The following is a 21,868-nucleotide window of genomic DNA, read 5'->3' as shown; positions in this document are numbered from 1 at the left end:
TTGAAGTTGCTCTGGATATGCTATAATGTAAATGAAAAGAATAGATCTCGGTTCTCTCTGATATCAAAACAATGAGACAGCAGCCTAGGTGTTTATTAGAGTGAGTGTCTGGTAGTTACTGCACTTTTATTATTTGTGTTTTAGACAGGAACTTAAGCAAATGCTACTTGCTATAAACACTTTGTCGCTCTGGATAAGTGCATCTGCCAAATGCCGTGAATTTAAACTTCTGCAAATTACTCTGCTTGTTAGCTTGTTCATCATTTTTCACACGCTTGTTTCTCTTTTAATAAGTTACGAAAACCAGTACTGCATATAAAGATTATCAGCTTAACAGAAGCTATCGGTTGCTAAGTTATTCTTATCTGGATGACAAAGCCTCAGATAATCAAGTAGGTGATCAGGTAATCGTGAGGGAACTTTTCTGTTTCGTTTTGGCTCCCGACTTACGAACATTCGAGTTATGAATTTCTACAGATATGAACAGACTTACAAACCGGACTTACAAACATTCGTAAATGCGAACAAATCAAAGAAGTAGCTCACATGTATTATATAAAAAATAGACATTGCAGTGCACCAGATAACAATATTTACAATAATATGCAATATTTTCGGAAGACATGAGTCGGCCTTACTGGTTTCAGTGAATTAGTCTGGGAGCACGATGATAGGAAACGGCTGTCCTGTAAATCTGTCCTGATGGTGAATAATCCTAATTTCTGAAAATTCTCATTGAGACATAATGGCATTCATTTAAGCACACAAAATTTTTTTTTTTTAAATAAAAAAATAGTCGGCTGCATCATGAGGAATACCCTCGCGATTTGGATCTCGCACAGTTTTGCAAGAGTATAAAACACCAAACCTGTGTTTTTTTTTTCTTTATGCTTTACATTGTATATTTGTATCAAAGGTGTATAACACCCCTATCTCGTTTACACAGTTTGACTCGTGGAATACAGTGTTGGGCACCATGACCATTTGACCATTTCAATGTTTCGTGAGGTTCTGCAAGGTCCACGAGCTACCACAATGACTGCCAAAAATGTTTCTTTTTTTTTGAGCGGAAATGTTGGAAACGTAATCACTCTGCCAAAACTGGTCAAGCACACATTGCTGTTTTCCATAATCTTCCCTCCAACCTTGCTTATTTTTCATTTTGGTCAGTTAGTGTAGGTGCTCTGCTGTTTTGTTTTGTCCGTCATGCAACAGCAAGTTCCTCCCGTTCTCCTTTGCATATTCCCTTCTCATCCCCACGTGAGGTATTGTTTCTGATCAAATTTAAACACTACAGCATTCAGGATCCCCGCAGAGGCTCTGTGTACTTGGGCCCGCAAAGTGCTCGCAGCCATAACTACATGAATTGCTTTTAATTGCTTGGTATAGCTGCATCATCTTAGTTGAGATTATGCCTGATTGATACTGGAAGGCAATTGTAAGCGTGGAGGATGGGATTAAGTGCCTATTGAAGTGACTTTAGCTCCTTTACACAACAAAGAAAGAAGGGAGAATACTTTACCCCCCTCCTTTTCATCTAAAGCCCACCGTTCCCCCGTCCGCTTTATTTACCCCCCCTACACACCCTTTCCCTGGATGGAAGGGGAGCACAATCTACTGATATTCTTCTTCTAAGGGCAATGAGAGGGAACAGCCAGACGAGTACTGTTCCTGGCTATAATTAGCTGTATGTGATCCCAATTATTTGGCCCATTCATTAGTGCTAATTGTTTGAGCAGCCTGACCTAAAGAACAAATAATTAAAACGTGTGCCATAACTGCAACTACTGGTGTGTGTGATAAAATGTATTGGAAGAAGCTGAAACAATAAAGTTGGACATTTTCATTAGGCAGTGAGCAAAGTGAAGCCGAAATCTTGGCTCTCGAGGCAAAACTTTGGCCGTTTAGATTAACAGCATTACTGTTTGCTTCTAGTGAGCCTTGCTTCCAGGAGTAATTAACTCGAATTGTTATGCGGATTTGTTGCGTTGTCCGAACTTTAATTATTTCGTAGGATCCCTTTCTGTTTCTGGCTCTTTTAGCACGGAGTAGACCATAAATAGATGTATGCAGCTAGACCTGTTAAGCCTTTGTGTATTCGCATTAAAGGAGAACAATTGACTGTGATGTTGTGGGTAATAAAGGCGCTTAAAGCGCAGGTCAGTGGCACTCGTCCACTTGAATGGGTGGCTTAAAGGAAAAACAAACTTTGTCATTGTGTTAAACATGCCGGAATGACACTGACACAGATAGCGTCCATTCTTGCTTTCATTTGAGCGTCATGAAGAAACGAATAGCAAACTAAAAAATAAACAACATTCAATATCATAGCGATATGCACTTTGATGTATTATCTTTTAATTTGTTTTTGTTTGTGTTCAGGATAGCCCAGAGGGTGCTCGTGGCAGCGTGGCAGCAGGGAAGTTGGCGAGCCCACCATAGCCCTGGCTCTCCGTCTCTGAAGTACATCCCACGACGAGCCGTCCTCTACGTACCAGGCAACGACGAGCGCAAACTCAGGAAGATCACCTCTCTAAATGTGGACTGCGCTGTCTTGGACTGCGAGGATGGCGTCGCCCTTAACAAGAAGGTACCCACTGCAGGCATGGCCTTCATTATCTTGGCATCACCTGACTCCACATGAAAAAAAAGCAAATCTTTTACAGCCCCCTGTTCAGACAGGTGCTAGTGCTTAATCACTCAGCTTAAAGCTAGCGAAGGACCGTGTTTAAAACAAGCACATTTCCTTCCCATTATGTCATCATAAAGGCAAGAAATGCCCCCTATCACATTCTCCTGAAACAAGGTGCCCACTTCACACTGGGATACCAGCAGGAAGTCAGCAGATGCAGCAGGTTAAAAGCATTCTCGACCCGCCCACACAGCCTGCCAATTGGCCCTGTTTGCCTTGCCATGAAATTGTGATTGGAGCCCAGGATAAAGAGGGGCTGGAGGAAAGAAGTCACCTAACAAAGGTTTTTAAGTCGTGATAATAAAGATGATTGATATGGCCAGAGGCTATTCCTGATTGAGAGAGGTCAACTGTGACCCTTTGAAAAAAGTGATGGGGCTCAATGTTTTCCAACACCCTCTTATTTCTCCATCACTGCTAAGTGGAAAAAGGGTTTCAAAGGAAAATGTCACCGAAGTGTCCACCGATGCTTGAAAATAATACTAGCTTAACATTCTCACATCTATTGTGTCGCTCAGACTCCTTGATTGTGTCTTAATCCAGCCTTTGACAGCCATTAAAAGTTTGGGCTTTCTGTCTTGTTTCTTTTTTGTTGTTGTTGTTTTTTTTTCTTCCTTTGATTGAAACGAGGTACCAAAATACTGTCTTTAGGTGTAACAGTTATGTGTTGGCACACATGCTGATAACAACAAAAAAAAGCTTTAAATGTAATGGTGCAGATATATTTTTACTGTTTCAGACGAGTGATCCCACTAACAGATGAAAATATCCTTCAAATCAGTGTGGTTCTGCCTCTACAGGATTATTCTGCTGAAGAATAATAACGCAAGGTGATCTGAGCAGAGGAAAATTGCATTACGAAAGGGCATTGGTTCTCTCCCAGCGTAGCTCGCACATATTTTGGCAAGCCTGATAGATTTAACTCTCTCTACTCTCTAAAAAAAAAAAGAAGTAGAAAAAGAATGCTAATGGCACACCCTGAAAAATAACATTTGTACTGAACAGAGGCCGTCAAGTAATCCTATTACACCTCAGCTTTTTGATCGTTTAAATCTGCCAAATCTACAAAAACACTTACAGTCCGCAGAACAAGTCGGAGTCTATTTTAAAACCCATATGCTGACTTTAAAGACTTTGGCACACGTACACTGAGAGCTGGATTCCATTATTTATTCGTTAGCACACTAGTGCGTAATGTAAAAATGAGTTATTAACTCAATAATAAAAAGCACCTCGCTCTACGGCTCCCTCTCCTTCACTCCCACTCTCTCGGCTGTTTTATGCATCCTGGCAATTGAAAATCTGCGTGAGTTGTGTTGTGTACAGACATTTTATTTCCATGCCACTGAATGACACTTCTTCCTGCGGCCCAGCTGTGCTCATATAGGCCTGCGAAGTCTGAGTAACAAGAAAATCAAGACTCGGTAACAGTTTTGAAGCCGCTGGATAAGAGATTGACTTCTTTTAGCGTCAGAGATTTCTGTTTTGTTTTTTTTTCACAGTAATTTTGTCTATGCAGCAAGGCACCACAAAGTTCTGTTTTTTTTTTTTTTTGTTTCTTGTAGGTTAATGTTACGAGAGCAGCGTTTAACAGTGTTTATTCTTTTTTTATTTTGGCCGTGAAAGTAGTCTGTAGCCTGTTCACCTCTGTGTGCTCTGATGTCAGATGACAGATGCTACATGGTCCGTACAGACGTTTCAGCTTATACACTGATGGAAGCAGGGAGAGCATTCAGTCCTCTCATTGTGCATTCAGGTGATGCCTTTGCTTCTTCTGTCCCTGAGAGAGACTCTGCTGTTCTGCCCTATAGACTGGTGCACAGTTTGGAGCGTTCAGTCCAGTGGCTTCGCTTCCAGTACGTCTCCCATAGTCCTCTGGCCATCTCACTACATGCTCCCCTTCTAATCCCTGCAAGTTTGGAGCTAATGAACTAACTGCTGAGCTGCTGCCACGGCGTGTAGTCCCAAACTATACTGTACTTCACACCCGATTTATTCTCCAGATGGCAAGACTACGCAGCCCTGCCGGGAGGGACCACCTCTTCCACTGAAGTGTGAAAGTGGACGGATGTTGTTTTCGTACCCTGTCTGATCAACTCCGAACCCCACCAAACCTCCCAGCTCCATTCCCCGTTCCCAGATATAAGATGCTCTGACTAACTGACATGGATGAGGCTTAATAAGAGAGAGGTTGTGTCAGAGCACATTTCTGCTCTTGATTCATCCGAGGTTAGTATGTCACTCGTTTAGGCCCCGTCTTAGCCGATCTGCTCAATAACAGCTGGCAATGAATGTCTTCATTCATTTCCATTCTTTGTTTGCTTGCTTGTTTTACTGTTTTTGCCACTTAGAGTATACGACATCACCTATTTTTTCTTTTCTGTCTTCTAATCCGACATGCACACACTTTTTTTAATAAGTCACAGTGGTACGTAACATTTAATTATCATAAAGTATACTGTTTCTCTCTTGCTTTTTGTTAATGATAATCTGGTACAGTTTGCTGTATTTTATACCATACAACCTGTAGTCATTAAATGACAAATGTTTTCGGAGGTACATCTACAGTATGTCTTTGAGCTTAGGCTCAAAGCTCAGTCGAGTATTGTGCTACATTCTGGTCAGTGCACATGGAAAGATGAGAAGCAGGGTGTTGTTCAGTGGGTGTTTATCAGTGGTGTATTCAGCCCACTAGCATTTTCGCTTGTTTGACATGAGCTGCCATGACATGCAGCGAGCTTGTTTGTGTTAAGCCTGGTTGCTTCTGTGGTAGTCCTGCTGGTGGCAGCAGATGAATGGTTTGAGCAGTGAGTGGAATCACAGCCCATGTTTGTGTGTGTGTGTTATACTGGACACTATATGGTATATGAAACAGCTCTGTCTTATTCTTTCATGTTGCTAATTCCCAACCCTATACACTGACCATTAGGGATAATGTTTTTTTTCCCCCTTCCCATGTCTATAGGTTGTACGGCGTACAGTGAATGTGTTTCGTTTGACAAATCAGACTTAATAATACTCTATTCTATTCTCAGATTTCAGACAGTTCTTATTTGAAAGTGTAATATTTTGGCTTCCTGTCAGCGTTTCCATTTTAGCATAATTTATGCAGTGAACTGTTATATGATATACAGCCTTTAAAAGCAGTGTATGGATATAGTGTTCAGTTCAAAGAGCAGCTGCTTTTTTTGGCCAGTAGAAAAGCTCTCTCTCTCTTTGTATATGTGTGTGTGAGTGCGCTCCTGTAGTTTTATACGCTGCTGTATGAGGCCTGTGTCTCTCCCTGTGGGTTCGTTGGTTGCTGCGCTGCTCTGAGTAGGAGGCTGAGGAGAGACAGTCCTCCGGAGATCAGGCCTGTGTCACTCGAGCAGAGGCTCCTCGCTGTTCTTCTCACAGTACAGGCCAGAACAGCACAGAGGTGCAACAAAAATCACTCAGCTTCCAAAAAACACAAACAAGGATACCAGGCTTTGACTCAAAAAGCAGAACCCTAGCTACATTAAGCCTAGAAAAGTCGAGTTCTGCCAGAACATACATGACAATCAATTTTCAAAGGGTTCAAGTGTGTACATACAGATGGATGACAAATTAAAGAAAATGCAACATAGTGTACCTTTTCAGCATTTAGTGCCCTAGATGATCACCATTCTGCTACAAGATATCATCTCGGGTTTAATCATGGCAATTGAGAATGTAGGCTGGCATCAAGTTGTTATGAGAGCTGGTGCCTGTAAAGGCCATAGCGTATTATTTTATGTCATTTTTATGCTCATCAATCCATTCAGTGCCGCCATGCTCTGAGGGTGGGTTACAAGGTCCTCCTGGAAAATAGTGCTTCCAACTGGATTAAAATATTTCATCATATTATAAGGACGATCAGTCAGAATGAAGGTGTATTGATGTGCAGTGATGCTTTAGTCTAAGTGAACATATCGCAGTGCCACCTAAATGCTCATACAGCATATCTGCGTGTCAGTTTTCTTTTTCCCTTTGTCACCCATCTATATCTGTATGTATATGTTTGTGTAAGTCTGGTTATGTCTTCATCTTGGGTATCGATTCAGTAATTGAATCAATAGAAAAGTCCCAAATGTCCCAGTACAAGAACAAAGGTTGCCAGAGCATCTTTGCATTCAGCTTTCTCAGTGAACACAGTGAATCTGTGTTTTTTCTGATGCGGTCAGGGCAGATTTGTAACATACAAATAATAAATTTTTAAAGAAATAATATAATTTATAATTTATAAGAAATTTTCACTGCATATTTGAAAATTTGAATTTGATTTAAATGTAATACATAGACTCCCATGCAGCTATCCAGTATGAAGCTGAATTAGGACCAACATGCAAATTGAATCCATATGACAGCCTCATGGCAGGACTTTAATGGTCAGGCAGCGAGGGAATAGAGGAATACTGTGCATGCTTCACATACCTGAGGAACGGTAGCCTCATCATCAGTGTTTAATGCCTATAAGCCAGCTGTAATGGGATATGTGTCCAGTGATTATGTGAAAGAGATATTCATTTTAATGAACGTAAAGAATGTTCTCTAGCTTTTTATCATATAAAACCTATGCCGGTTTGTTTGCTCAAAGTGGTTTGGAAAGCGAGTTAAAAATAAATGCATAAACTATGTATCAAAGTTTAGTGTATGGGAGAAGGTTGTAGATGTACTGTTAAGGTTTTGCAGATTATGCTGTTCATTCCCATGAAGTTTTACTCCATATTAATTGTGTAAAATGTTGAATGTATAAATCCATTGTTGCACATCTAGTTTATTTAATTAACATGGTTGCTGTAATTTTTTATCCATCCATCCATCCATCCATCCATCTTCAACTGCTTATCCAAAGTCAGGTCGCAGGGTTAGCTGGGAACCCCAAACTTTTCTTTCCCCAGCCACCTCAGACAACTCTGACTGGGGAATTCCTAGGGGTTCCCAGGCCAGAGTGGAGATGTAATCCGTACATCTAGTCCTTGTCTCCTTTCAGCTGGACGTGGACTCCTTTCAGCTGGACGTACCAAGAACCATCTTTATAAGATGCCCGAACCACCTCAACTGACTCCTTTCCACGCAAAAGAGTAGCAGCTCTATTCTGAGTTTCTCACGGATGACTGAGCTTCTCATCTTATCCCTAAGCAAAAAGCCAGCTACCCATCTGAGAAAACCCATTTCGGCCGCTTGTATTCGCGATCTTGTCCATAGGTGAGTGTTGGAACGAAGATCGACCGGTAGATTGAGAGCTTGGCCTTTTGGCTCAATTCTTTTCGTCACAACAGTGCAGTAAAGCGACTGCTCTGATTCTCCGGCCAACCTCACATTCCAATGTTCCATCACTCGTAAACAAGACTCCGAGATACTTAAACTCCTTCACTTGGGGTAACATTTCGCTTCCTACCTGGAGTAGACAATCCATCGGTTTCCTGAGGACCATGGCCACAGATTTTGAGGTGCTGATCCTCATCCCTGCCTTTTCACATTCAGCTGCAAACCAATCCAGCAATTGATATGCAATCCTTAGCCCACAGAACTGGATACCCTCTCCTCCATGGCTTCCTGGATATTCTGGAAATCCATGAAAATCACAACCAGGATTGGTGACAGGGCACAACCCTGGCAGAGTCTGCCACTCCTTAGGCACTGTCCCGGACTTCCATACAATGTTGAAGAGGCATGTCAACCAAGACAGTTCCTCAACACCCAGAGCCTTCAGCATTTTTAGATGGTTTTTGTCAATTCCTGGGGCTTTGCCATCCTTCAGCTCTGTCTCTGCAACAGAGGGTGAATTAGTTGGGTTAAGCAGTTCCTCAAAGTGCTTTTTTCACGACCCGATTACCTCCTCTGTCGAGGTCAACAGTGTCCCATCTTTGCTGTACACAGCTTGGGTGGTTCCCTGTTTTCCCCTCCTGAGGTGCAGGATGGTTTTTCAGAAGCATCTTGGTGCCGCCTGAAAGTCCTTCTACATGGATTCTCCGTGCTCTTCCCACACCCACTGCTTTGCCTCTGCTTCTACTGCAGCTGCTATCCTTTGATCCGCCGGTACCTTGCAACTGCTTCTAGAGTCCCCTGGGATAACATATCCCTGAAGGATTTTTTTTTTTTTTTTTTTACCAGAGGTGTCGACCATGCTGTTCGAGGGTTACTGCCCCTTGAGGCACCGAGAACCTTAAGAACAGAGCTCACAGCTGCAGCTTCAGCAATAGAAGCTTTGAACATTGACCACTCTAATAAAGTCCCCAGCAAGACTTTGAAATTCCCTACTGGAGCCTGATGCAGTACTCCATTCAGAGTCTCCAAAAAAGAAGAATACTCTGAACTGCTGTTTGGAGCATAAGCACAGACCACAGTGAGAGTTTTTCCCCCCATGGTACTCAGGTGCAGAAAGGTGACCCTCTCGTCCACTGGAGTAAATTCCAGCGTTGTGGCACTCACCTGGGAACTCATGAGTATTTCCACACCCGCCTGGCGCCTCACACCCTGGGCAACTCCGGAGTAGAACAAAGTCCAACTCCTATCCAGGAGTATGGAGCCAGAGCTGAGGCTATGTGTCGAGATAAGCCCCATCAGATCTAACTGATAACCCTTACCGCACAAGCTTCGGCTCCTTCCCCCACAGAGAAGTGACATTCCTCGTCCCCAAAGCCAGCTTCTCCCGCCTGGGTCTGGTCCGTCGAGGCCTTCGGCCTTCACTGCTACCTAAATAACAGCACACCCAGTGGACAGCTGAAGGGGTCTGAAGAAGCTGTGGAGAATGTTATAATGCCTGTAGCATCGTTTAGCATGACCAGGTTAGTGGTGGTCTGGAGAGGCATATCCATGGAGGGATGCATAGACGTCTACAGGCTAGACAACGGCAGCCTGACTGCCATTAGGTATAGGGATGAAATCCTTGGACCCATTTTCAGACTTTTGTGCAGTAGGTCCTAGGTTCCTCCTGGTGCACAACAATGTCTCATGTGGAGAGAGAATGCAGGCAGCTCCTGTAGGATGAAGGAATTGGTACCATTGACTTGTAACTATTGTCATTAACCAGTAATGAGAACTTTATTGAAACAAGTTTCACCAAAAATATTGCTAGAATATTGGATTTTGGATGGTAGATGAAGTATGTCTCCTATGAAAAAACTTTAACAATTATATCTATCAATAGTCTTTGAGTAAAAATGCTGTCTAAAATAAGTACTACTCAGTATTTCAGAAAGGTCCCTATGTTACACGGCTCCTGCAGTGGCATCAGGTGTGAGTTACCCTAATGGCTTTAAAATGAAAAGCAGGCAAATGCCAGCACTCTGTATAATGTAGTATTTAAAGGCCATCCAAGCTTTCATGTTAGTTCTCAACATTTATTTTAGACTCATTTATCTTATAACCTAATGGTATGCACAGAAACACAGGAACATGTTCAAGGAGACCAGATTAGTGCATTGGAGAATGTTATATTATTGTATTTAGTAGAATACATTCTAATGGATACTGGTTGTACAATTAATTCAGATTAATTTAGAGTGTGGAATTAATTTATATTGTGGAAAACATTTGGATTGATTCAGATTGCAGAATATACACTGATCAGCCATATAATTATGTTCACAGAGAGCTAAACATAATAGCTATGTTATGCTATCTAGCTATCTGACTGCGCTAGAGCAACTTTTTGGTGATGTTCCCTGTCTGTGTTGGTCAGGGCAAGTGGTCCAAGAAAGGAAAACCAGTGAACCAGTGTCATGGGTGGCCAAGACTCTGCGTTTTCTTTTATATCATGTGGATGGCCACTGACCTGGGAAAGAGATGGTACCAAGATGTACTATGGGAAGAAGGTAAGCTGGCAAAGGCGGTGTAATGCTTTAGGCAATGTTCTTAAACCTTGGTTTCTGACATTTATGCGGATGTTACTTTGACGGGTACTTTTATTACCTAATGAAACATTGTTGCAGACCAGGTACACCCCTTTACAGAAATGGTATTCCCAGATGGTCATGACTTCTTTCAGCGGGATAAAGTACCCTGGCTCCACCTCGCAATTTACAGGACTTGAAGCATCTGCTACCGATGGCCTGGTGCTAGATATTACAGCACACCTTCAGGGATGTAATGTAGTCTGTTTTTTTTTTTCAGCACAAGAGGGACCTATGCAATAGTAAGGGGGTGGACATAATGTTATGACTGAATCTGAATTGCAGAGCACATTGAGATTGTAAAATTGTTGGCCTTTTAAAATGAACAAGAACAAGTAGGTTTAAAATTAATCCTCCAACACATTAGCAAAACCTGGAGAAATAGGGCTGAGCCATGGAACTGTTAAAAAAAAAAAAATCCTGAATGAATATCCTGAAAATCAAGCGTAGAAATTACAGCTGTGGTAAAGAGTAAAACTAAGAGCATTTCCATCTGCACAGTGTGATGAGAAGTTGCAGGATTAGGAACAAACAGCTGACCATCAATGGATTTTATTTATTAATTTATTTTTGTCCCACCCTGGGAGAATGTAGAATCATTTTCACACATGCATTGACCACCATAACATGTGCTGTAATTAATGCCAAATACAGTTTAAATTCATTCATTTATTTATTCATTTTTGCCCAGGTAGTACATTAGCATTCACATAGAACGGGTGGAGACATTATATAGCATCAGCTACCAGGGATTAACACACAGGCTATATACAAGTGTGAGTAAAAATGTATCTGCACTCTGGTTATATTAAAACCTTTGTTTTATCATTGTTTTTATGTGGGGTGAGGGTGTACCTGATGCCAAAACAACTCATGGTAGAGCATAAACAGAAGCGTTTGGATATCTGCAACCATAATTTGGGCCAATACTCTAGAGAGGATGAAAGTTACTTACAGAGAATTATTATTAGTGACGACACATGGATTCATCACTACAAGACAGAGTAAACCTCAGAGTAAGGAACGAAAAAACCCTTAATCACTGACCAAGAAAAAGTTAAAAAGTCAACCATCAGATGGAGAGTTGATGCCCAGAGTTTTCTGGGATTCTCAAGGGCCAGTATTGGACATTATCAGGGAGAAGTTTCGACAATCAACAGTGCTCGTTACAGTGAGATATATTGATATACAGTGAGTACGGAAAGTATTCAGACCCCCTTAAAGTTTTCACTCTGTTATATTGCAGCCATTTGCTGAAATTATTTAAGTAAATTTTTATCCCTTATTAATGTACACACAGCATTCCACATTGACAGAAAAACAGAATTATTGACAGTTTTGCAGATTTATTAAAAAAGCAAAACTAAATTATCACATGAGCCAAAGTATTTAAAAACCTTGCTATGACACTCATATATTTAACTTAGGTGCTATTCATTTCTTCTGATCATCCTTGAGATGGTTCTTCTGTACTCACTGTATCAGTGGCGATTTCTTTAAGACTGCAAGGAAAGCTCAGCTTCCCCTATAATGTCACAAAATTAATGGTCAAATTATGAACTATTGTATTAACATTTTATTGATTAAAAATGCGTTAGAAAAGTTATATCAGTTAGATATAGCAGGTCGGCTGACTTGATTTTCTTCTCATACATTCCTGTAATGTCACAGTGCATTTCCCCGTTGAAGCCCAGCGTCCAGTGACTTAAATGCGGCTGCTTTGAACGTTTTTTTTTTTTAAGTGCTTTGAAACTAGACGGTCATTGGATAAACGCTGCGATTATGTCCCGGTAACAGCGGGCCAGGACGCTGGGCTGCTGCATGATGATTGGAGGAGCTGTTTAAAGGGCGGAAGCCCTTTTTTGATTGACAGCATGTCCTAAGTATACATCAGCGCTACAGAGATTCAAGTTCAGTCCCATTGTCAGGTTATAGTACAAAGTTTCGAGTGGCCCCCGCACTTAAATCCAACTAAAAAGTACTGAAAAGAAAACAAAACCCAGGCTTTATATCCCAGCTTACATCTCGCATATGCGTTCAACTTCATTTCCCACACTATCAACACTCTGCAATACTTTGTTTTGAGGTGTTAAAGCATCCTCCCTATACTCCTGATCTTGCTCCACTGGACTCTTAAATGTTTTGTCCCCTGAAAGCAGGCTGAAGACGACGATTCAGTTCTGATGAAGATGGGAGAAGGGGGGTGGATTTGTAGCTCTCAGCTCAGCCTAAACATTTTTAATGAGGGAATACAAAAGCTTGTTGACAGATGGACAAAATGTATTGAAAAGCTAGGAGATTATGTCGAAAAAATTATGTACTTGTCTTTTCTAAAAATTTCTTAAAAACTAATTCTACAGCCAGAGTGCAGATAGTTTTTGACTTGCCCTCATATGTTTCCCTTTAGTGTGTCTTAGGTCTTTTAATAATGCAACATTTATTAGTTGACCACTAGTAGATCTTATTGGAGCCCTGAGAGTTCTTTGCAGTCCTCACTAATTATGGGGTACACCACTAGCCTTTATTATATTCAGTAGGAGAAAGCTTTTAAAATCTCGCAGATGTGTGCTGCAGTTGAAATTCCATCTGAGCAGCTCAGCCCTGTACCATCTAGCTCCTCCAGATTCAGGCACACGTCACAAAACTCTGGGCCTTGTTATCAAATTACAGTGACCTGTTTTTGTTGGCAGCACCAGTGGATATGTAGGCGTGTGATGTATATGCTGCTGTTCTAATAAAAAGGACCTGAGGTATTCACTAGTCTTGCACCATATCCTTTTCGTAGAAAAGTCGATAAGTTCAGAATGAATGCATGATTAAATGCAGGATCTGTTGGACGTTCGGCCTGAACAGGGATGTAGATGCATTTCCTGTTGTATGTAAAAGCAAAACCATGGGATATAGTCCTTCTGAATATCACAGCTAGAATATACAGGCCTCTGTGCCCTGTTCATCTCTTCACCTCGCATCCAGTGGCACTGCAAATGTCTTTAGTTGAGAAATAATAGGAGTAAAAGACAAAAAGACAATACTTGTTTTGAAGCACTTACCTATGACCAGTGAATTATTAATTAAATAGTTTTTAAAAATGTGTTCAGAAAAAATTATTTTGGCAGGTGATGCATATTACATAAATAAGTAAATTTATTACAAATTATTTATGATATTTATCTTCCTTACAGAAGGCTTTTATTATTATCCCATATTTCTGCCACCAACACTGACCTACTGATTGATAAATGCCTATTACATGTACGTGTACTATTAATGACGCAGGTATGTATCTGTGTTTGCAATAAAAGAATGATTTCTGCCTGTCTCTCAGACACCTTTCCCAGATGTAAGTGAATAATCCAGACATGGAGTTCCTTTTTTGCCATATCACTCTGCAGGAGTCCAGATTCTGAAGCTCTCAATACATGAAGGAGCTGGCCTTTTTTTTAACTAGAGGTCAGTATCTCCAGACTTGAAAGTTCATCCTTTGTTTTGAGCGTTTTGTGGACATGCTGTCATAACTCAGTGTCAGGCTTTAATGATGGGCTTGATGGAAGGAATCAAAGATCTCTGAAACCTGGGCTTCTCCGGGCCACTCTGTGGGATGCTTGGTGATTGGGGAGCTTGCTTTGAAGCAACTTGTTGGATGGAGATCCATTAATGTAAAACATTTCAGTTTTCAAAGTGCTTTATTCAAGCACGGAGTCGCTCGGCCCCTCAGGAGCTGAAACGTTCTCAAGAATGCTGTCTGTCAGTTTACTCTTAAAGGAGGTGAGTTAACTGGCCTTTCTCCCACTGATAGAAAATCAAATATTACTCTGCCAAGAACGTCTTTTCTCAGAAGGAGGAAGGTAGGGGGAGCTGTCAAGACTTCTGTTACTTGCAGGATTCCTTCAGTATTAGTTTATTTAAAAAATTGTACCAATTATTTGTTGACTCATGTCATGTCTGTTTGGTCAACCAGTTTGGATGCCCACAACATTTTGCTTTTCAACAATTTTTTTGGAAAAGATGACATGAAAGGATATGCTGTAAAATGTATATGACTGGTAATTTTATGCTCTCCCGTCTTTCTTGCATTACCTTTGTGTAGCAGTAAATGGAAAATAGGCAACACAAATAAGATTGCAATACAACATTTCTGATGATAATAACACTTCCTTTAAGGTTACATCAAAGATCGACCCTATGCCAGGGTGATGGGTGCATTAGTGAACAAAAGTGCATGAAGCGATGCACGAATAATGCATATTGTCTATTGTGCAAGCATCTGGAGGCAATGTTATGATCTGGGCGGGGGGCTTCAGTTGGTCAGGTTTAGATTCAGCGGTGTTATGTGCCAATCAAATGAAGTCAGCGGATGACCTGAATGACTAAGTTATCAAATTAATGTTTACATTTACATTTAGGCATTTGGCAGACGCTCTTATCCAGAGCGACTTACATAATTTTTTTTTTATCTTATTATACATCTACAGCAGTTGAGGGTTAAGGGCCCACAGTGGTAACTTGGTGGTTGTGGGGTTTGTCCTGGGATCTTCCGAACCGTAGTCCAATGCCTTATCCACTTAGCTACCACTGTACAGCAACACTGTAAGTTGTTGTTCCTGATGGTTATACTTTAGGATGACGTTATCAAAAATCATAAGTACCTATATTAACAATCTACTTTTGCCATGTAAACATGACAAACTTTAGTTCATTCAGTTTTAATTTTTTTTGTATGCCATGTTACCTAGAAAAACATTTTTGAAGTACTTAGCATTAGCTGCTAAGCAACGGATGCTAGTCTACCCTAGCATTAGCAAGAAAGAGTTTTGCTATATAGGTTGATATTTCCAAATTAGTAAAACTTACCTCAGCAAGCCTTTTCCATTTAGAAATTGTATATTCTGTTCGCTTTTCCAAGCTGAACTTAAGCCTGTTTGCGGTTGTAAAATATAAATTTCTTTTTTTTTTTTTTTTAAAACTTGTATTTAAGCTGTTGCCAGGTACAATACAGACCAAGAGATGCCGATTAGCTATAATAACAAAAAGAGCAGACTATAAAATATAGATTAGTTATAGTAATGAATCAACTTAACATTACTGTTACTGCTGACATCAAACGTCCGGAGGTAAAAACAAAAGCTTACCTGATTGGTGTTCTCGCACTCTCATTTTGTGTGTGCATGTGCATGTGTGTGTCTGTCCATCTGCCCATCCTTCCGCTTAATTTACTCCATAAAATTGAAAACATTGACACATATCACAACCAAACTTTGTTGTATCAAATTTTTAAAAATTTGTTGTATCAAATTTTTTTCTAACTTAATTGGATGCTAAATTGGCTAAAAAATGTGCCTGTTCAATTGTTGTGAGATGAAACCATCTAAATTAAGAGACCAAGTAGTATTTAATCATATAAGTATTTCAGTAATTCTCACTTATAAGTATTAACCTGGCAAATTAATACCTCCAGGGTTCAATTTCTGCTCCAGGTCTCCATGTGCATGAGAATAAATGAATAAATAAATGAATATTTCTTTTTGTACAGTTCTAACCTACAGTATTCTAAGTCTAATCTAGAGCAGGGTTGATATAATGTGCCTCATTATAATGAGTTTATGCTTCTAAGCCAGGGTGTTCATTATTCTTTGGTCAAAGGCAAATGTAGTTTTAATGAAAATTAGCCTTTATATTTTATAGTGGAATGAGATGTATTTTGGGCGGCACAGTGGTGTAGTGGTTAGCCCCGTCGCCTTGCACCTCCGGGGTCGACCAGGCTCAATTCCCATCTATGTGTGCATGGAGTTTGCATGTTCTCTCCGTGCTTGGTGGGTTTCCTTCAGGTACTCCGGTTTCCTCCCACGGTCTAAAGACCTGCGGATTATGCTAATTGGCATTCCCAAATTGCCTGTAGTGTGAGAATTATAGGCGATAAGTGAGTGAGAGTGAGATTTATTTTGATCTGAGCTTATTCTGGGAGGGTCTGTGTGTTTTTGAATGTGTTTATTCTTATGACCTGGCCTGGAGCCCTTTCATTCAAACTGTATTAAATTTTAAGTTTTTCAGTCTGTGCTTACACTCCAGCTTTTTTCAGGTCTAACTGGCCCAGGTCTAAACTCCTGGGGTTATATGTCCTCATATAGCACTGGTTGAACAAGAATTTCCTTGTACTTTTGCATTACCCTCTCGCTTTAAATCACTTTTCAGCCACATCTGTTTAGAATCTTCTGCCATGTGCTGGTGTGTCACCGCTGGAATCTAGTCCTCAGATTTACCTTTAATTCCTTTGATTCCTCTTCCTCTTACTACTTACTCTGAAGTGTTTGTGCTTGTGTGAGCTCTTTCGGAGTTTTGTGTTAGAATGTTGGCAGTTGTGCTTTATGGTCTTGAGTGCATTGGCTTCATGGAGGATGATCCCTCTTGCTGGTATTTGCCTGGCTCTGTAATCCCAGGCGCCAGATGCCGTTTCCTCAATAAATTTCCAAAATGTCAGCCATTGACGCGTCTTAATCTGTGCATAAGGACAATGTTCATAAAAATGTCTTTTTCTTTATTTGTTTAGATTCCTTGCCTTTTTTTACACATAATGATGATAAATATTTACTTTAACGTTAAGGTGCGGTAAAATAAAGAGTTTGAAAATAATGTTCCTGGATGTGCGCCTCACTTATTTCCAGCATTGTTAGTGTTTGCCAATTTCTGAATGCCCAATTTAGTTTTGTATTACATCATTGTTCCATAAAGACCGTCATGTCTATTATAGATAAATCCGGCCCCTTATGGTCAAATAAAATAAATTGCTGTAAAACCTTTCCCTAAGAATAGGAAAATTGTGTATTTGTCAATTCAGTCTTCAATTTCAACCCATTACGTTTGTATTATGTTACTGAATGGTGCATTTACAGGGCCACTCATTCATGTTGCATACGTGTTGCATCCCCCATGTAGGCAGAGGCACGGGAAACAATCCCAAAGATGCTGGCTGAGCTGAATGTGGGACGCACTGAAAAGTGTGTGCGAGTGAACTCTGTGTCCAGTGGCCTGACTGACGCTGATCTAGAGGTCATTCTACAGGGGGAGGTCCTCCCCCCGGCAATCATGCTACCAAAGGTGGAAGACACAGACGAACTACAGTGGGTAAGTAAAGAGCCTTCCTCTATAACAATGTTTAAAATTTCAGAGGACATTAAAAAAAATGCTGTAGATAATAATGACATATCAACCGGGATTATATAAATTGGATTTAGATACATTTCCATCCCTAAATACAGATTTATGCACTGCCTGGCCCAATAAAAAATATCTGCCACTACAGTATTTCAATGGACAAATTTTAGCTTTGATTACAGCTGAAATTTCCTTTGGCTTGTTTTTAAGAAACAAGATTTTTTACTAATGATGGAAGAGTCAAACCACTCCGTAAAGTCTCCTCGAGCACATCCCAAAGGCATGTAATGGGGTTAGGATCGGAACTCTTACACACTATTGAATCTTGGCATTGTTGGCCATGGATTATACCTATACATTCAAGGGGGAAAAGATCCATAGCTGTGATAAGTAATGAAGTAAGAAGTAGTCAAGCAATATGATTTTTTTGCCACATAATGTTGCTGAGCCTAGACCTAAGCAACTGAAGCAACCCCAGATCATAACACTGTCCCTTAAGACTTGTACAGTGGCCACAATGCATAAAAGGTGCATCGATTTATGTGTTTCCCTCCTTATTCTGATGTACCCATTGCTCTGGAACAGAGAGGTCTGGACTGATCAGAACACATGACCTTTTTCCACTGCTTAAAAGTCCGGTTAGTAATAAAATAATTTTCCTAGCTGAAACATATAAATCACTGCAGCAAACATCCAATCAAAGTATTGCTTATTTAAATCCAAAAGGTGATTTATTTTTGCCAGGCGGTGAGTCTGATACTGAAGACTTCTAAAAATGGGAAATAATCACCTTCCATAAAACTTTATTAGCTTTAATTACATCATCTTCTAATCTCTTAGAATAGAGCATTAAACAAGACTGTGGTATAACTAACTATAATAGTGGAATTACTCTTAACCCTGATAATAGAATAAATATTTTAGTGTTCTATTCCTTTAAATTCCGCATGCCAGTGCAGATGATAGACTTTGATCGACCACAGTGTCATCATATCAAAAATAAAGACCTAAAAATAACCATTACATTTTCCTCATCATCTTCTACTATTTCCATATCTTTAAATAAAAAGCAGAATGCTCCATGTATTAACCACTAGAGAATGAGAAAACATCAGGTCTCTTTAAAACAGTAATAACAAAGTGTTTCAATTTTACAGGAAGATTTCTGCTCCTAAGGCTTGTTTTTTATGAGTCGAAGCCATGAATTTGACATCAGTCTGACATGTTGGATTCTATAGAACATGTTGTTCCAAGCCAATGTTCACTTTAACATGTGTGCCTGGAGGCTGAGTGTCCTAATATTGTAAATGTAGGTGTAAGAATTAAATCCAAGCAGTTTTCTTTTCGCAGTGCAGAGTAAGAATGAGTAGTCCTTAGTAAATTTACTAAGCTTTCTGTTGAGACAATTGCTGCACCCTGCACTGTCAAGTTCTGATGCATACTGTATTATGCAACCTGGACCTTAAAAGGAGAAATCACCCCTATAAATCCCTTAACCCAGCTTTACATCTTGTTCAATTCAGAAGATGCCCGTTTGTGTGTGTGTGTGTATGAAACACATCCTAACTTCTGCAAGAGCTCCAGTGGCTTGGAGAAACTCTGATCCCAAAGTCTCCCCCACCCCCTTAAAAAAAAACAGCCCCAACCCACATCCACCGCACCCAAATCTGCAGCATTCAGATGCTCTGCATGCCTCCCAAAAAGACCTGAAAAGAGTCACAATGTCTTGACTAGGTGGAGGAAGGGAATGCGAGACAGAGAGGCGGAGGGAGCTCACAGCTACAGCTAGTCCAGGCCAGAAGCAGGAAGTTTTTAACTAGTACTTTTAATTAGAGCTCATATATTTCCTGGGCCGCTCTCTGTTTCTTGCCGTTTTAATTGCTGACAGGTGCTCATGTTTTTCTCTCACTCTCTCCATCACCTTGTTCCTTTTTTTGCCCCTGTCAAACGTATTCGCTTACCCAACATGAGTCTTTTGAAACACTGTGGTCAGGTGATCGAAAATGGCGAAATAGGTTTGCGTGACTAATGAATGGCTGATTATGCATTTGTAAAAGTTACAATCTTTTATGTTTTTTTTATATACAACAGGCATTTAGGTCAAACTGGGACTTGTAATTGTGCAGAATAACAGAACACAGTTATCAGAGTAAAATCCATGTTATGTCTCGTTATAACCCTTAGCTACACTAATGCACTTATCCCAGCATTTCAAAAGTACCTGGATACCATCAAGTTGGATATGATAAATAGCCCAGGACTATTTGTGCGAAGTAGCAATAACTCTCACCTGTGTTGTGCAACCGTTGTTCGTGAATGATTGTGTACAGTTTCCTTGTACGTTTGTTTTGTGTGTGTATGTTCCAATGAATGTTCTGCTCATGAGAAACCGATGACTAACGTGTCGCAGAATGTTCACCGGACGTTCTGCTCACTAAATGTTTACAGAATACATGCAGTGGGCCTCGAGCCACCTCGGCCAAGATCATCATTCACAGACATATAGACTTCTTTAAAACATTTGATCCATTCAATTTTTTTATGGTGGCTAAGAGTCTTATCACCTCACCATACTTAAGGTCTTTTGTTAATGTCAATCAGCCTAAGACCTTTATTCACAAGAAAGTTCCTATTTGACTTTAACTGGCTGACATGGAGAGAATGGCAGTGTGTGTGTTGTACGGATGTGCACATATATAACCTGCACATTCTTGACCAGTGCCCTGCTCATAGTCCCAGCAGGGTACAGAAGATTGTGATGGTGAGGACATCATGTAGCACTGACCTGACATGGGCCTGCTGCTTTGAAAGTGATGAGAGGAAAAGAGAGACATGAAAGGAGTTGTTTTCCTTTTCTCCTTTGCTGTCCCTTCACCTACATATAAATGTAAAAACTTTATTTATTTATTCATATATATATATATATATATATATATATATATATATATATATATATATAGTGTGTGTGTGTGTATGTAAAACTCTATTCATTTTACATTTATATATTAATGATATTACTTTGTCTTCCAGTATATAAACAGAATCAAATGTATTGAAAGCCTATCATGTAATACAGTTATTTTCAGTTTTTGAAAATTATGTTTGCCAACTGTGCAAGCAGGCTAGATTTCTGTATTAATTTGTATACTTTTTTTGAAGACCATAATAGCAATGACTCATAGAAAAGCTGTATTAAATCTCTCTATCTCTCTTTGTCCTTATCACTTCCCATCTTTTAGTCCCTGGTCTTTGGCAGATTAGAAACTAACTGCTCCTCTGAGACTTCAAGCTTTGAAGCCTGGTTATGGCTATCCCCCTCCTGTCCTCTGCTTTCAGGCTGAAAATCCCTCCGCTGTTTATTTTTCTCTTTTTTCCTGCACCTAGTTTAGAAGAGAAACCACCACACTGATTTGTTGCTAAAAGACGGACTTACTTGTTTCTCTTTGTATGAAAATCCATTGCTTTCCCTTTCTCTTTGCTTTTTCTCTCCTTGTTTGACTGACAAGGCTTATTGGAGTATAACAGGCGTAACTCCCACCCCTTTGTCCAAGGACAATCCTCCTGCAATTTTGGTGCCGCGTGCATTCTTTAGACGCCACGCCACTGGGTGTGCACCCGCTCATGAAAGGGTCCATTGCTAGGCCCAACCCTCTTGTCTCTTGCCTCTCTCTTACTTGCTCTTTCTCTCTATCTCTCTTGCTCGCTCCCTTGCTCTCTCTATCTCTCTCGCACGCGCGCTCATTCTTTCGCTCCCTCTCTCACCTTCCCCCTTCAGTGAAATGAGCACTTTAGCAGGCCGGAAACATTTAATCTGGTTCTCTTTTGAAGAAAATTAATTAAAACTTGTCCATTCACAACCCCTTTTTTCCACCAGGGCTCTCTTCTCCCATGATCGCTTTCTCACCAATTCCTGGCCCCCTCCATTTTCCAGCCGCTGAAGGATGGGCTAATGCAGGTCTTATTGAAGAGTGGCTTTTTTTTTTTTGAGTAAAGGCTGGACAAGGTCTAGAAGGGTCAGCTCACATTGAGCCACTGACCTGTTAGAAAGATTTCTTTCTCTGCTAACCTGGGAACTGTATTATTAGTTAAGCAGTGCAATAGGGCCAAGCCCAGTCTTTTTGGAGGCCCT

The 21,868-nt window shown here is 40.4% G+C and overlaps 1 protein-coding gene across 3 annotated transcripts in view; it reads left to right on the top strand.

Annotated features, from left to right (window-relative positions):
- clybl (citrate lyase beta like) overlaps nt 1-21,868 on the top strand; it is a 73,720-nt gene that overhangs the window by 39,467 nt on the left and 12,385 nt on the right. For all 3 annotated transcript variants that reach the window (XM_053495755.1, XM_053495754.1, XM_053495757.1), the window contains 2 exons: nt 2,383-2,590; nt 17,521-17,709. In XM_053495755.1, the coding sequence (XP_053351730.1) occupies nt 2,383-2,590; nt 17,521-17,709 (397 nt within the window). The remainder of the gene's footprint in view (nt 1-2,382; nt 2,591-17,520; nt 17,710-21,868) is intronic.

This window comes from Clarias gariepinus, chromosome 5, assembly GCF_024256425.1.
Source record: "Clarias gariepinus isolate MV-2021 ecotype Netherlands chromosome 5, CGAR_prim_01v2, whole genome shotgun sequence".
In the NCBI taxonomy this organism is placed as follows: Eukaryota; Metazoa; Chordata; class Actinopteri; order Siluriformes; family Clariidae; genus Clarias; species Clarias gariepinus.
Note: the sequence above shows the minus strand (reverse complement) of the source record. Positions and strands in the feature narration are given on the sequence as shown.